The 17,459-nt window shown below is 39.8% G+C and overlaps 1 protein-coding gene and 1 long non-coding RNA gene across 2 annotated transcripts; both read right to left on the bottom strand.

The window, feature by feature from the left end:
* Nucleotides 1-937: 937 nt before the first annotated feature.
* pdyn (prodynorphin) lies at nt 938-7,010 on the bottom strand. The gene is made up of 4 exons (XM_034696271.1): nt 6,949-7,010; nt 2,660-2,814; nt 2,129-2,265; nt 938-1,690 (listed from the first exon to the last, which is right to left on the bottom strand). Exons 3-4 carry the CDS (start codon nt 2,249-2,251, stop codon nt 1,130-1,132), a joined length of 684 nt encoding a protein of 227 aa, XP_034552162.1. The 5' UTR covers nt 2,252-2,265; nt 2,660-2,814; nt 6,949-7,010; the 3' UTR covers nt 938-1,129.
* A 5,695-nt stretch (nt 7,011-12,705) lies between these two features.
* On the bottom strand, nt 12,706-15,768 carry LOC117821970. The gene is made up of 3 exons (XR_004633099.1): nt 15,634-15,768; nt 15,411-15,506; nt 12,706-12,957 (listed from the first exon to the last, which is right to left on the bottom strand). It is a non-coding gene; the product is annotated as an uncharacterized LOC117821970 (long non-coding RNA).
* Nucleotides 15,769-17,459: the final 1,691 nt, after the last annotated feature.

Genomic DNA, 17,459 nt, shown 5'->3' on the forward strand with positions numbered 1-17,459 from the left:
ACATTCCTCCTGCTGGATCTGACCTTCACCTGAAGTGAACCATTCCGATGAACACAGTAACATGAACCCTTGTTTCCTGGTCATAGTCAGGTCTTTGAAGTGTCTCAGGTTTGTGTTGTGCATGTAGATATAATTTTGAGCCTTAAATCTGGAGATGCAGATTAGAATACTTCTATTATTTAAATTCGCCTTTCATTAATATCTAATAAACAACAAAAACATCACCTCAAGTTTTAACCCTCAGAGACCCAGTAACCGTTTTGTCTGTTTTGACCAAATAAGGGCAAAGTGTCTCTACTCGGACTTCCGTTTTTTGACCACAAGATGGCGCAACATCCTGACTTTACCTGCTCTTTAATTGGTCGGATTTTATTCTCTCTCTGTTCAAGTCTTTGCACTGTAGTTTGATTAATTTGGGCTCCACGTGATGACTGGTCTAAATAATAATTTGGGCCGATATGTCGCTGAAAACACGGAAACATAATGACGCATCCTTCATTTAAGAGCGCATATTCGTCAGTGCGCCATGATAGTTACAATCTGTCGTTTTAAACCCTAGATTATACGGTAGGGTTATGAAACTAAACTTATGGAACTTCAACTTTTAATATGTTTTACATTTGATCTATTTTATAAGCTCAAACTGTCAACAGATACATGCAGCTTTCAGTTATACGAAATGTTCCTTTGACTGATGAGCCTGATATTAAGAGAAATGTGGCACCAAAGCATCCAAACATGCATTCAACTTAACATTAACTCCTCTTAAGAGCCTTTTGTTGCTCAAAGTTTTCACTCGTATTGAGGATTACAGTTTAAGATTTACATGAAGCTCCGATAAGAAAGAAAATGTAACATTATTCACATGTTAGTGTGGCTGTTGACCAAGCTACTTGAACTCGCTTTTCTCTGAATGAATAAGAGATATTGTACTTCATGGTTTTATTAAACAAGCATCCTTTATTGAGTGACAGACGGGGTGTCAGAAACACAGAGATGGAGTTTTTTTTACACAGAAGGCAGCCGATAGAAGCAGGAGGCAGGCATATGAGACTTTTTGGATAAATGTTGGCATTGGAAGTGAACCTGCATCAGTTCATGTTGAGTTTTTCTCGTCCTGCAGGTTCGTCTATAGGCTCATGTCATCGTAGGAGTAATACGGCTCCTCCGCTGAGCGCACTGAGATTTTGAAGTGTCGGCGCAGAAAGCCTCCGTACCTCTTGTCCCACTTCAGGTTGTTCAACTTTGGCCGGACTCTCCGCATGAAGCCTCCGTAGCGCTTCTGCAGCTCCTCGGGCTCCTGGCTCTCCTGCTCCGCGGAGCTACTCCTCTTTGACTTTTGGCCGAATTTGCGTAAAAAGCCGCCGTAACGTTTCACGTAATTGTGAAGCATCTGATCCTCCGGAGCGTCATCCGCGTCCTCCAGCGCCTCTCTCTCTTCCAGCCTCTTCAACAAGTCCTCGTACTTTTTGGGCAGACCCCCTACTTTCGTGATGTAGTTTTCGCGCCACGGATTGGTGAAGATTTTGTTCTTGTTCTTGTCGATCCTCTTGATGAAGCCTCCGTAGCGTTTGACCAAGTCCGCCTGCTGGCTCTCCTCCTCCGTCGCAGCCTCGTCCTGGCTAAAGTCCGCCAGCGCCGGATCCCGGCTGCAGCTCTCCAGCTGCCCCTCACACTCCGCGCTGCACGACTGCAGGAGGACGCACAGAGAGAAGAAGAGGGTGAGACCAACCAGCATCCACAGAGTCATTCAAATGAGGTGAGCTCGACTAGATTTCAATTTCTACACATTTTAAAAACTTTTTAGTGCAATTTGAACAGATCAGACAACCTCTGCACCCAAATGTATCCCATTTTGCCATTTTAAATAGAATTACAGTCTTAAATCACACTATCTTCTCCAAAGCTTTGATGAGTTAAAGGTTCTAACAGAGTGAGTCGTGTTTTTACGCAACAGATCAGTTTATTGTGTCTCCTTTGGGCTTTACGCTTTTCTTTTTGAACAATTTTGGGATTATAATTTTTTAAAATAACACGAAAAACCCAAATCTACTCGGTAGTTTTAACACGAGACTAACATAAAATGAGACACTAAAGTCCATCCAGCTCCGTTTGTCTGAGGACTCACCAGGCTGCTGAAGGCGGCGTCGGAGCTGAGGATCTCCTGCGCGCATTTCTGACACTGGGAAGAGCAATCTGCGTGGATGGAGGGCGGCAAGCTCAGCATCAGCACCAGGAAATACCACTCCATTCTTCACCAGATCCCTGCAACAGAAAAACACACAGAGAAGAACATTAACACACACAGTCGAAGAAAGTGCGAAAACAAAAACAGCACGGGAATACCGGTGAAAACCGGTCAGTGAGACTGTTTTTTCAGTTTTTAGACTCCAGAATAAACAAAAACAAGAATAAATATACTGCCAAAAATAAATGATGTTTTAAAATTTTAGAAATGTAGTTTTTCTAACCAGCAACCCCATAAATATCTGAGTTTTACAGACCGCTTGGAGCTGTGAGTTGTGCGTAATTGTGCGCTGGCACCACCTCTTTTTTTCCCTCAACAGTTTGATATTAAAAACCAAGAAGAGAAACATAAAATATGTTAAAATTTAAGTTTTAAGAAACAGGATTAAAGTAAAAAGAGTTGTTTCTGTACCTCAGGAGTTGGATAGATAGTTCCAGCCGTGTTAAGTATCTCAGAGGCGCATCCACCATCTAATGTTCAACCGCTGTCCGACCTTAAACACTTGTGTTCCTCCTGCTCGTCCCTCTTTTTATCGTCACAGACTGTGCCGTGTCACTGAGCGGCTCCTAGGAGGGACCAATGGGAGGGAAATATTCTGCGTAAATAACCCAACCAACACCGCCCCCCCGCTTCAGGAGCTTTTACCAACGCCCACACAGAGGAGAATAAGAAGAAGGTATAGAAGCAGCAGCGCAGCAGTTCGTCCCATCAACACATCATCACCATCATCATCATTACGTCTCTGAGGCCCGGATCAAACCCCGGGCCGTTCATCACACTGACATCAAACAACTGTTTTCATCTTTTCCAGTAAGACACGCACAAAGTGAAACCTCCAGGAAAGGAGAGATCAGTCTGAGTCCAACTGAGCAGAAAAACGATCCATATATCAGTCAATCCGTTTTAATTTAAAGCGCCAGGTCAGGACTGATGTTATCTCAGGACACTTAAAGAGCAGGTCTATAGACCCTCAGAGGTTGATCCACCACCAGTAAACACCTGGACACTTTTGGTAGCAGTTTAGAGAGAAACTTCGTATAACAAGCAGAAACCTTGAGCAGAACCAGACTCATGTTGAACAGACATCTGGTGCAGAGACAGAGCGGAAAAACAACAGATAATACAGATCTGAAAGTGCTGCATTAGGTTTATTTTATCATTAATCTTTTATCATTGTCCACATATTTAGTTATTTTGTATTTTAATACCTTGATAAAACCTTTTTCTTCCACTTTAATTTATGAGATACATTTCATTGATTTAATTTCGTGTTGGACAGAGATGGGTAATCTTAACAATCTTATCCAAGTAATAACAACAGGACACTTACTGGAACCCTGATTTTGAGGACTCTTGACTCAAGCATTGACATTGATCAAGACTCGTAGATGGAGAGAAGGACGTTAAATATTTTTAGAGACTCTTTTATTGTTTTTGTTCATTTTTTGCTTGTTTTTATGCAGCTGAGCTCTCCTGCAGCACTTTCATGTGCCGCCTTGCTCAGCTACACTTCCTTCCAGCATACCTAAAGAGGTGCCCCAAATTGTGCATTTTACAGTAAATACAGCATGAGCAGAGCAACATGTTCGATATGACAGAGAACCTGCAGGAGAAGACGGGACAACCTCCAACATGAATCTTTCCAGAATGAACCCAGAGAATAAGAGAGATGCTGAAGTTAGCTTACTCAGACTGGTCACATTACTGTGAGCCTGTAGAGTGACTCACCCTCTGGTTCCAAGACACTTAGTTAGTCATATTTTTAAGTTTATTGGACACCTGCAGAGATCTCAAAGAAGCAGCAGAAAGAAAGTGTGCGTCTCCTCATTAAGAGAGATGTGACGCACAGCGCCATAACCTCATTGAGGATTTAAATCTCCAGACACGCTGACGAGATCAGTCAGAGTCTAAAGTAAATCAATGAAATGTGTTTTCTACACATCCAACAGGTCCCACATGCAAGGTTCACAGTCAGTCCAGGTTCACGCAGTTTGTCCAGGTCCACACAGTCAGTTCAGGTTCATACATTCATTCTAGGTTCACACAGTCAGTCCAGACTCTCACAGTCAGTCCAGGTTCAGTCAGTAAGTCCAGGTCCACACAGTCAGTTCAGGTTCAGTCAGTCAGTCAGTCCCGGTTCTCACAGTCAGTCCAGGTTCACATAGTCAGTCATGGTTCAGTCAGTCAGTCCAGGTCCACGCAGTCAGTCCAGGTTTGCACAGTCAGTCCAGGTTCACACAGCCAGTTCAGGTTCATACAGTCAGTTTGATGGAGCTTGACTCAGACTTTAAGTCTAAATATTCAAGGCTTTCATTGTGTTTCAATAAAAACCTGAGCTAAAGACTAACCTCCTTTTTGTTCTATGCTGTAAACATTTAATTCTGCTGTAAGAACATTTTAAAATGGGCGTTAATGAGGCTTCTGGACACTTGCAGGACTGCATTTTTTTAGCGCTTTATTTCTCGTCGCCCAAGGTTACATCGTGATTCGAACAGCGTGTCCTGGACTCAATAGGGATTACAATGAGCTTCATTCAGTGACATTGGCCTCAGACAGAAAAGATTGAGCTTCAAACTGCACAGATCATTTTTCTGAAGAAGATAAAACCAAAACCAACGGCAAATAATGCAACTAGGTTCTGGCTGAAATGCACTTCAGCATCTGACCATCAGGAGAGCTAACACTAAATAAATGAATGAGTGAAGTTCCCCTGACTCCCTGTCAGCCAGTCCCCTCTTTTTCCTCTTGTATCTTCCGTGAACAGCACTTCATCTTTACTACAATAACATATTTCCTTTCATGCGCTTTGTCTTTGTGATTTTTCTGAGAGTGTAAAGATGTATTTTTAATAGAAGATGTAAATTATGGATCACTTTCTACAGACAGCAGATACACTGAAAAGTCTAAACCCAACAAAGGATAAAGCTTTGAACACCTTTATCATTTATACAAGACAAGTCCGGGGCTGTTGACTGCACCAGCTGTGTCGGACACTTGACTATAACCACACAGATCAGTCGACCTCCGGGTAAAACTTGGTCTGTCAGTGAGCTTCTAAAGACTTCAGCCTTGACAGAATGAGTATGAATTGTGGTGTTTGAATAATTTCAACAGGTCGAACAATAACAGAGCACTCTGCGCCCTTACTGCTGTTCATCTCAACACAAAGCAACCTGAAGGTGTTTATGACCACATGAATAACGGACTGTGGGAGTATATATGCAGAGAGTGGGGAGATGTGCATATATTCAACTGAGTATAAAGGACTTATATATGCTGCCATTATTGCTGTTTGGTGGAAAAGTGCATTTGTATTGACCTTGTGGAAAAGGTTTGGCTGAGCGGGTCATGTGCATTATTCTTAAAGAAATATAAGATGTAAGATGTTACAGCAACATGTGGACAAACATGGAGCTCTCAAGGTTGAATTGTAGGAGTATCTGCTGAATGAAATAAAATAATTCAAGGAAAAAGTCAAAAAGGACCATGGGATTTAATGCGCTCAAGTTTTTAGACGCACTGATCTGAAGGTGAAATGTTCTCGTAAGAGACTAAATTTGGGTGTTTATTCCTACAAACTTTTAATGGTCAGACACATTTGTATCTTAAAGCGCTCATAGTGCCATATTATCCCTCTAGAACACTACGCTCCCAACATGCAGGCCTGCTCATCGTACCTTAAGTCTCTAAAAGTAATATGGGAGGTCAGGCCTTCAGTTATCAGGCACCTCTTCTTTGGAATCATCTGCCAGTCAGGGTCTGGGAGGCAGACACCCTCTCTACTTTTAAGAGTAGGCTTCAAACTTTCCTTTTTGATAAATCTTATAGTTAGAGCTGGCTCAGGCTTGGAAGCAGCTCTTAGTTTTGCTGCTGTATTCTTAGACAGCCGGGGGAACTGACACACTGGAATCCTGTCTTTCCCTCTCTCTCTTCTGTCCGCCTGTCACTTACTTTAACTCTCCCTGTCCCATTAAAGTTACTAACCGTAGACCTTTCTGGAGTCCCTGAGCTCCCTTGTCTCGTAAGTACCTCTGGTTCTCTGCTGTAGACAGCCTGCTGCTGTGGACGTGTCAGACTCCAGCTGCTACCACCACTACTATCTGTCTCACCACTATCATCTCTCTCTCTTCATCTCCCTCTATCCCTCTCTCTAACACGGTCTCAGCAGATGTCTGTCTAACATGAGTCTGGTTCTGCTCGAGGTTTCTGCCTGTTAAAAAAAGTTTGTTCTTGCCACTGTAACTTGCTTAATGCTGCAAAGTGCTCTGCTCATAGTGGATTAAGATGAGATCAGACTGAGTCCTGTCTGTAAGATGGGACTGGATCTTATCCTGTCTTGATGTTGGGTCTTTGTTAACAATAGAATATAGATTATGGTCTAGACCTTACTCACCTAGCTCATTTGCTGTGATTTGGTGCTATATAAATAAAGATTGATTGATTGATTGATTGATTGATTGATTGATTGATTGATTGATTGATTGATTGATTGATTGATTGATTGATTGATTGATTGATTGGTCGGTGTCGCAGTGCTGCCGCTGCTCAGGGGTTAAAGATGGAGTGCATTGTCTGGAGCCTCTTTCACACATGTACCCTTGTAAACATTTTCTCTCTGCCCCTCAACAAGCTTTTTACACAAAGAAATTCTGCGACACCACTGTAACAAGATCCCGCCATCATCCCAGCGTTTCGCTTACACAATGAACTTGTAATGTTGAGTTACAGGAGCACACAGCAAGAGGGCCTTCACACACACACACACATTGCCACCATCTTCTCCCCATTATGCCTCTGTTACTCCCTCCGGCTGCAGGTCAGAGGTGGGATGAGTCCGCCCAATGATCATACCTCCATGCATTACACATTTTTGCAACAGGGGAGAAAACATCCTGCCTTCAGATGGCATCAGATCATTTTATTTCTCACCCAGGCCTGACGTCTGTTTTTCAGAAGATAAATTCAGAAGTGTATCCAAAAGATAAAAACTTTCTGTTTTTCTAAAGTAACAACACAATTATCTCTGAATTTCCCAAAAATCCTTCTAATGAATAATTAAAATTGGTTTTGATTTTTGCTTTTTGTAAGATCTGACATCTTCTTTTTGTTCCTGAAGGACAACAGTCAAAAAAGTCCTCCATCCTTAAAAAGCATCAAACTCAAAGAGCTGCTGATTCACAGAGAGTCTGACTGTGATCAGACGTGAGCTTCGGTGCCTCTCAGTGATCAAAACTCTGTTTTTCAGAAGCTTTGAATGAGATCTCTGGGAGCATCATCACAGGATGATTTATGAGTATCTGTGGGCAGCCAGGCTAGAGTTGTCACAGAATAGTTCTGTTCTGTTCTTTTCTGTCTTTGTTTGACACTCTTTGCTTTTCAAGGATGAAAGCCAGGAAGTTCTGTTTGGAGGACGCCGATCAGTGAGCGATGTGACGAATCACTTCCTGCACCTAGATGCCTGCAGATTCCTGCACCACAACACACACAGGTTGGAGAACCAGAGCCTCACAGTTTATTATGGATTTGATTTATCCTCTGCTTTGAAAAGACCAGAAGTGAATGCTGTTTGCAGATAAATCCATACGGCACGTGTCATGTAGAACAAATTAGTTGCTAAGTTACCATTATTCTCCAGGAAACCCTGTTTCTCTGATTTTCTGTCTTTGCTTATTTGTTAATTAGCTGCACAGATTAGTTAGACCCCAAGACCTGCAGCTGTTTCTATCACAATAACTGGAATATGACTTACCTGTACAGTCATTGTTGATGAAGGTGGAGGATTACACGCTCATCCGAATGACACTTTTTGAAAATGAGTCATCTGCACATTTCTGTACGAATCTTAAAGACAAGGGATGCAAGATGAAATTGTATTGATTTGATACTTATAATGAAAACAGCCTGCTCCTGATGGCTGACTTGTATTTAGTCCCTGTGAACCGGAGAGTAGACTCAGGATACTGTTCCATATGGGTTCCATATAGCTGCTGAAATCTTCAGTCTAAATCTGTAGAAAGGTGATCATCAGAAACTTTCTGCAGTCTTCAAATGTCTGTTGAATCTGCATTACAGTACTTGCTTGTGCTAGCTGTGGTTACCAAACATTGACATAATAGATTAATTATGTTAGAACCATAGGATTTATAAATAATGGACGTAGTATCCGTGACGTCACCCATCTGTTTCTGAAGCACTGTTTTGAAGCCAATCGTCGGCAGGAGCCATAGTGGAAATGCTGAACTCAACCTAACTTCTGTCGAGCTAGTGTGAGGTAAAGACGCGGGCTTTGAGCCTCCTCGCCAACAGCTACAGTGTTCCCGCCAAGTCAAGTCAGCTGTGCCTCTCATAATGGAAAACTGGTAATCTAAATATCTTGGGAATTGCTGCGTTATGAAAAAAATCACCCCCCACGTGTATTTCTGCTGTAAAGATTGTCTTTTTTGAATTTGTGAGTATGTGGTTCCCAGTACTTCTGGAGCAAGCCTCATGTGGACATTCGGGAACTGCAGTTTTTAAAACTTCTGCATTGGCATACTGGGGATAATATAGCACATGAGATGAGAGGTGCATTAGCGGACTGTGATTTGAAGGAGGACCAACCGGTTTGCGTGACCACCGATAATGCATCCAACATGATAAAGGCTTTGGAGGTGAATGGCTGGACGCGGCTTCAGTGCTTTGGACACAGGCTGCGATAGGTATGTTTAACTATGTTTATTTTAATAACTTTGTTTAGAAGAGGGCATGAGAGAGACAGTGTGTGTGTGTGTGTGTGTGTGTGTGAGAGAGAATTCTGAAAAAGGCTTAGTTTTCACTGAACCCATAGTCATATCGTATCGATATCGAGATATCTGGCATGAATATTGAGATATGAAATTTTGTCCATATCATTCAGCCCTACCCAGAAGGTGGTTTTACTGAGTTGAGTTGAGAAGGTGGTTTTAACAGACGACATCTCATCACTCCTGTCCTCGCTTCTCTCTGCTAGCTTCCTCTGCGTTTTAGAATAGATTTTAAGATTTTACTGATCACTTTTAAAGCTCGTCTTGGTCTCACCCTGAGCTACATTGTGGAAATGCTGACACTATCAGTGAAATCTTTTAAATCTCTTCTTAAGATTAACTTTTATAGACTAGCTTTTATGTGACTACACTTTTTTAACTGCTTTTTTTATTTATATATTTTATTTTATTTAATTAATTAATTTGACTGCTTATTTATTTGACTATTTTTTTATTGTTTCATTTTTCATTTATCATTCTAATATTCTTTCTAATGTTCTTAATCTTTCTTTTTCTATTTACTCTGATTTGATGTCATCATCTTCTTAAAACCTTTTTATTGTCCTTTAATGCTTTTTAAAATTATTATTGTTATTGTTATTATTATTATTATTATTATTATTATTATTATTGTTAGGCTATATGAATCTATATTTAATATTTCTTCATTTAGTTTTCATTTATTTCATTACGTTTATTTATTTATTTAGTTTTACTTTATTTCATTACATGTATTTATATATTTATTTTTAACCTCTATGACAGTGATATATTGGTCTACTTTTCCAACACTAGTCTGTTTAATTTGCATTGTATTTTCTTTGTTGCATTGTTATAATTGTCTACACTCCTCTCTGTCTGTTAAAAGTTTATTCTGTCATCCTCCTGAATCCTACCAAAACACTGGTTTTAAACATGCTATAGAAATAAAAGTTATCATTACTACAAAGTTGTTGATAGAAAATCTTAAGGGCCAGTCATGCTGGCCCTCTTCTCTTCCCGTGAGTCCTTCTGAAGTGCCCTCCTGTCAGGTGACCCTGAACTCATCAGCATCCAGGGCTCTCTCAACCTTCACAGCTAGAGCTGCACAGCCAAAGAGTCTGCATGTGCTCCGCTTTCTTCTTCTCCTCTTCTGAGCGGAAAGACTTAAACTGCTCTCTTCATGATTCCTCTGAACTGTTTTATGACTGTACTTCTTCCTTCCACAGAGTTCCCTCCACTGTCCTCATAGTTCCCTTTAGAACCCAAGACCCCAAATCAGCCCAGTAATCTTGCAGAGTATTCTGTATTCACATGTGTCTTTCACTGAGACTCATGGGTAAACCTGGTTGACATTAAACGTGACTCTGACGCCATGATGTAGCTCCTGCAAAGGAAAATTCTGCGTTCACATTTTTACACAGGGAGGGTGGTGTAAAGTTGCTCCTGGAGGCTGCACTTATTTTTTTTTTACTGTAAGTCTCCAAAATTAGTATGGAGTGATAGAGCCTTGGCTACCTGGCCCCTCTCCTTTGGAATAATCCACTAGTCAGTGTTATGGAGGCAGACACCCTTAGCTGTCCCAGGCTTAGACCAGCCCATGGTAATGCTGCTATAAGCTTAGTCTGTCCGTACCACTCTGAGCGCCTTACTCCTTCTGTCTCTCGAGCTGTATGCATTTGTCAGGTATCTGCAGAACGACTGTCACGGGGTCAGGTGGCTGCTCTGAAAACCTGCGAGGATATAATTGGTTGTTAAGAAGTCATCTGGTTTCTGCTCTGCTGATGAATGAGTCAGTAATGATGATGAATTAATTACACAGCTGATGCTTTAACTAGCTACCTCAGAGTCGGTTCCTCAGATGTTGATGATTTGATGTTTGATTCTTTATGGTGAGGTAGCGTTTGTGTTTCTGATACTCAAACCCAGAGTGTTTATTTTATTTTGAAATATTTTAAAGCAGCTCTGTTGTGTGTTTCTCATCTCGTCTTCAGCTTTAGTGTAAAGTGGTTGAGCATCGCGTTATCTCATTATTAATGAGCATTTGTCGCTTTGCCAGAAGGTTCCTAAGCAACCTGGAAAGGGATTCTCTTTGAGTCCCTCCTCTTTTCTCTGATTCGTGTCTTCATCTGATTCTCTGCGTAACCATATCTGATAAACTGAGTCACATTGGTGCTGCAAGGATTTATTGGCCCCTCCTCTGAGACTGTTAAATTAACTTTATTTACTCACTGCTGGGTTTAATCTACTGTGATGCTACAGTATCGTCACATATCAACTACCAAGAGACAAAGAATAACCGCAAACAGATAAAAATAACAACAACCTAGAGAAAAAAATAAACAAGAATCACTAAACAACCACAAAGAGGCAAAAAATAAACACCAAGAGAGAAAAACAACAGTCACAAAAAATAACAGAGTCAAAAAACAACCACAGAGTAACAAAATAACCACCAAGAGTGAAAAATAATATCAGTCATAAAACATCAGCAACCAAGAGAATAAAATAACCCAAAAGAGTTACAAAATAACTACCAAGAGATTCAAATAGAGCACAAAGAGTCAGAAAAAAACATCACATAACGGTCAAAAACAATCACAAAAAGTCAAAAACAACCATAGAGAGACAAAGATAACCTCAACAAGTTACAAAATAACCACCAAGAGACAACCCCCCCCCCCCCCCACAAAAGTCACAGAACAACCACTAAGAGTTATAAAATAACCACCCAGAGTCAGAGAAAAACAACAACACGGGGACAAAAACCATCCCAAAGTTTCTCTTTAAAAGACACGAAACATATAGAAAGAGATGCAGAGCAACCACAAAATGCTTTGAAACAACAATAAAAGACAGAAACAAACATAAAACAGTCTTAAAAAAATGGAACATCTAGTAATTTATACAGTATATAAACATTTATATATAAATGTAAATTGGCTTTTTCTTTCTGAGAGTCTCTTTAAGAGAGATGTACTGATACAGTGTTTTTGTGCAATTGCTTGTTTACTTTTAATCAGTCCGAGCAGGAGTAATAACTTGATATCTTGTTGTCATCAGTTATGACTTTACAGCCTAGAAACAATCATCAAGCTGTTTGATATCACTCACATTGACTGGATACACTTTACTGTTATTTTTATAAGCTTTTATTTATGTGAAGTCAATGCTCAGATGATTATGAGTTTATGTATGACTCATTCATGCAATTGTGATTATCACATCATCAACTCATGAAGAGTACAGAATATGATTAGCAATCTGAGTGATATATGGCTTATTATTAAAAAAATCACTACTGTCCCTTATTAAATCATGATGAGCCACATCAAGAAGATCATATCTTTGTCAATCATTAACTGATAATTAATTAAATCAGCTGCTGGTCATAACTTCACTGTGAGTGTCTGTTTTCTCAGACAATAGCTAGTGGCAACAACAGTGAAGTAAAAAAAGTCAGTGTCTAAAAATAAATGTCAATCATTAGTTTAAAGAAGCAATTTATTTAAAATTGGTCTTTTAGTTTCAAAACACTAAGGAAAATTAAATAGACAAATTATACAGTGCTGGCAAATGATTATTTTTTAATCACAAATAATCACACAATTTCAAGAGTTCATTGATATGAATTGCATTTTAAAACGCATGTTGAAAATTTAATTATTTTACATTTCACATCTGTTTTAACTCCTTATGAACAACGTAAAGCAATTCTTACCAGTTACTTACAAGAAACTTATAAGATTAACCTCCTGGTTTTTTTGCACCAGAAATTTTGATGAATCACTGACGTCCAGTGATTCCTGGTTAATGTAAAAGCATCTGCACTCTTCAGGAGTTCCAGTTTGGTTCCTTTCTCTGTTTCATTCAGGTCCTGTGTGCGAGAAGCAGTCGTTCCCTGCAGCAGTATTATCCTCACTCCCTCTACTGTTTTGAAGTGTGGACCTGTATAAACAGAAAGTGACAAAAGTAGTTAATGCGATTAATGAGAGAGTACGCGACTTTAAGAAAGTGATGAACTTGTGAACATTTAGCCCGTAGGGATTTATGTGTTAACACTGACAGCCCTTATGAATATGAACACATGTAAAAGTTGCAAAAAAAAGTTGCAGAACTCTGTAAGATTAATTTTTGTGAAGATTTTATCAATAAAACTTTATTTTATCTTTCACTTTATTCTAAGGTGGTCACCTTTCCCCCCTTACGATATCATGTGAAAATGTGTAGTTGAAATTTTTGTTATTACATACGTTTTTTGGTTGCTTTAGAAAGTGTCTTTAGTTGAAAAAAATTGAGCCACCTTTTTATGTTTGAGCCAGCTGGATAAAACATTAAGCCTTCAGGTGAGAAGTAAGTTACCTCTGGTTCACACCACAGATACAGCACAGAATTTATCTTACATTGCTGCGTCTTCCTGTTATTTACTCTGTTGAAGTTGATTGAAAAGCTAATAAACTTTATGATATGAGGCACAGCTTACTCAGAGAAACAGAAATAAACAAACATCTTCATCACATACAAAGTACTGCCTCCTCATTAGCTTTACAGAGAACATTCAGCAGAGAGACATACATTTACTTTAATAGATCTGATAAATCTGCACAAATGGAGAATACATGCTGCATGAACAGAGGTCGATTGGTCTGGAATAAATCTCATTCAAATCATAAAGAAAGCAGACTTCTCCTCTCCACAGGGAATATATTGGAAACATGTGTCATAGTTAATGACACCACACTGTAATTGTGCACACAGGGATCATTGACCCTCACATACATCATGACAACAGTACGGTATTATTGTACAGAATATGTTTTTCTTGTTTATGTTTTTTTGTATTTACTAAAATTATATGAATGTTCATATGTTCATGCGATACTTTATGATAATAACAAGAACAGCAGCTTTATTTGTGTAGCACTTTAAAAAACAAAACACTCTTATGCTCCTCTGAAACAGTGAAAAACATCCACACCGGTGAAGCCATGTTTTGTTAAAAAATCTCAATGATTTAGTCAGAAATTTCCAGGCAGTAAAAAAACCAATCAGTAAGAGAGCAATGTAAAACGAGAGGGAACTGATGGCGTCACCAAGCAACAGTTTGTAGCCCCTGAGGTGTAACGTTAGCTTCAAGCTGCTGGTGACCAATTGCAAAGCTCTTATCTCGATCTACAGCTGGGAACACCCCCAGCCCCAGTGACCCTGGGGGGGGGTAAGTGGTATAGATAAAGAAAGATGGATAGATGGATGGATATCTCAGTCTCTTAATCCCTGAAGAATTGAGTTGACCTCTTCCTCCCACACATTTTATCTAAGATGGTCTCTTCAATGAATCTTAAACATTTACTCATCCTGATCTGCAGTGGCACCACAGCAGGGTTGTGTCTGTTTTGTAAGATCTGCTTCTCTGTAAGTTCACACAAGATCCCATGATGAGGTCTGATGCTCCCTCTGACACAAACATAATCAACCTGAATAACCTGATCAGTGTTTTCTGTTGGTTTTCACATCTGGTGCATAAGAAGACCTGACTAAGGTCTTCTGCCTGATAACTATTAAGGTCTGTTGGCATTTTCTTTTCACTAAACCAGTCCTGTAACTCTGTCAAAGCTCATACAGTGCTGTTACTTTATGTCTGTTCGGCCAAGAAACTCTGATAGCTGTAGGTCAAGGTACGAGAGCAGCGTGGTGAAAGTGGAGGTTCAGTGATGAGACGGACAAACACCCCTGATTGGACGAGCTGGACTACATTCAAAGAACTAAACCAGCTGTTGAACCAGGGGATGTTGTCGACTCCTTTGATGTTGCTACACCTAGCTTCTTGTACTGATGCTAACTATCATTTGTGCCTATTAAAAGTATTACTGCATCTATTGCTACAGCCCTACTGTTGCGTGTGTGATGAACCAAGCTGTTATGTGTTCCAGTTGCTGCATTGATTAGAAGCGAGTTTAGACTGCCTATTCTTGGCTATCTTGTTCGCCTGTTTCGTTCTGCATTGATTGATGTGCTCAGATATCCAAATGATCAAAACCAAGGAGGGAAACACTCCCTTCTCTAAACAGTCCAAGAGTGAAAACAACCTTAAGTTTCATGCTCTACAAATAAAAGTTATTTTAAATTTTTCTCCATGTTGTTTAGAATGCTACCAAAGCTAACGTTTTTGCTACAATGTCAAGAGGCAGATGTGAAATGAGCCTTGCGGGATCAAGTTGCACTTTGCCCTTGAAAAATATCTTTGTTATAGGTTTTGACCAATCAGAATCAAGTATTTAAAGCAGCTGGGTAATAAAGGTAACAACCGCTACTTCAACACAAAACATATCAGTATCCGGTCAGAGGGTGTTGAGCTTATTAACACTGTTGTTTCAAACTTTTATCCTGTCTTTATACTTTACTCTGGAGAGGCTGTGAGGAGCTGAAGATGAGTCTTCAGACAGGCTTCTTGTGGTTTGGATATCAGACCGTTAGAAACTTCATCAGTAGCCTGAAACCTGAACAAGATCGACAGGAAGGACACTGATCTCACACATTGACACACTGACACTGACGTTAGTAGTTCGTGTCCTCAGTGCAGATTGTAAATCATGTACCAGGGGCTGTAGTTTATTTTAGTCTTACCTCTGTGCCTGTGGACTATACTTGAACCTGAGTCTGCAGTGTTTTCTTGCAGCCTGATGACACAGTGAAGAGGCAAACAGCAGCTTCCGGTCCGACCAAACCAAATAAGACGGTGTTGTTCCTGCTCGCCTCCTGAAGGACCAGCTTCTGTTTGTTTCTGCTGTTTTTTCAATAAATGATTAATCTCCTCCTCAGGCTCTTCATGAACACTCACACTCAATCTCTCTCTCTCTCTCTCTCTCTCTTTCACACGCACTCACGCACGCACGCACACACACACACACACACACACACACACACACACACACACACACACACACACACACACACACACACACACAGTCACTCTCTGGGGTTTGACTGATTTTGATACGCTGATATTTTTGCATTTACATATCTAATTTTAACATTTCTACATTAAACATAAAATCTGACGTGATCCTAACAAGAAGACAGCACTGTCATACGTTTCTGGACACATTAGTTGGAGCAAATTAGAGCATGATGACACATTAGAGCTAATTAGTGCAAGATCTGACAGATTTATTTTGAACAAGTTGATTAAAATATGATAAAAAATGAGTATTACACAGCTGTGTTAAATACTGATTCTGATTGGCGGTTACTCCCCAACACAGTGACAGTCTGTCACTCCTCAACAACACACTGCTGACTGTTTCCCACAATGCACAGTGCTAACATTAAGCTTTTTCTTTTTTCTTCTTTTTTGAAATTCCTTATAAACCACTTCTTAACTTTTTAAATCATAAGTGATGGTAAAGAAGCAGTTTATCTATCAGCTTGGCCGTTGTTTACTCCCGCTTTCTGAAACCGTAATTCCAGCGACGCCTGGCCCAGCATACTGCAGAACAGAGCAGTCATACTACAGACTACCATGAAACACAGTATGTAGTATGCAGCACTTATTGCATACTGCATTCGTAAGTAGTATGTAGCAGGTGGTTTACCAAAGCCTGCCATGAAGCGGTTGTAGTGGCTGTAATCTGTCGGGCTGTGCACGTGTGTGTTTGTGCAATAAAGTTTAAGCCACAGCTGAAATACCACATTTATTATTTTCTTTTCAAGTGTATTGTAACCTGCTTAAAAAATAAGATATGTATAAATAAATAAATAAATAAATAAATAAATAAATAAATAAATAAATACCTTCTAAAAATGCATAAACAAGTTAAAAGGTTAAAAAGTTACATCTAAGTCACTGAAGTTATAATCCCAATACAATTCATAAATAAGCTAAAATGTTAAAAAGTTTCCCTTTAATCCATTAAAGGTCAGTTAATAGCTATAAGACATACATTTTAATGAAAGTGAATAAAAATGTGGCTGTACTCATTTTTGGACACTTCCCTTTAAGAGACCTGCTGCTCCCTGCCTTTAACGTGCAGAGCGGGAGTGAACGGAGCAGACAAACAGAGAAAGTTGTTTTGATAAGCATTGATTTAGGACTTGAAACGATATATGCTGTTTTTAAAGAAGGCTATATTTGAGTAACCTGTAAGAGTTTTTGAACCTTGAAATCTAAGAGAAGAGACCCTTTTTGTTTTTGTTTTTTTCGCGGTGTGTGATGCCAAACTCAACTCCATCCTACCAGTGAGGGAATCTGCTGCTACTTGGACTTTTGATGAACTTGCTGCCAGGCCGGTAGGTGTGTTGGATTCTTTATTATTTCAACTTATCTGAGTTTAAGAGGACGTTTTTGAACTGAAACAAGTTTGAGAAGTTTACATGGTTTTGGGGTGAATTTGAGAAGATATCTCTGAACTGAAGTGAAGTCGAGAGAGTAACTTGGACCTGACTATGATTTG

This window comes from Notolabrus celidotus, chromosome 11 (genome assembly GCF_009762535.1).
Source record: "Notolabrus celidotus isolate fNotCel1 chromosome 11, fNotCel1.pri, whole genome shotgun sequence".
NCBI lineage: Eukaryota > Metazoa > Chordata > Actinopteri > Labriformes > Labridae > Notolabrus > Notolabrus celidotus.

Bases quoted from the DNA above. Each gene is read 5' to 3' on its own strand.
- pdyn (XM_034696271.1), bottom strand. From the start codon at position 2,251: ATGGAGTGGTATTTCCTGGTGCTGATGCTGAGCTTGCCGCCCTCCATC. The intron at 1,691-2,128 runs GTGAGTCCTCAG...GTCCTCCTGCAG, and splicing joins ACGCCGCCTTCAGCAGCCTG to TCGTGCAGCGCGGAGTGTGA.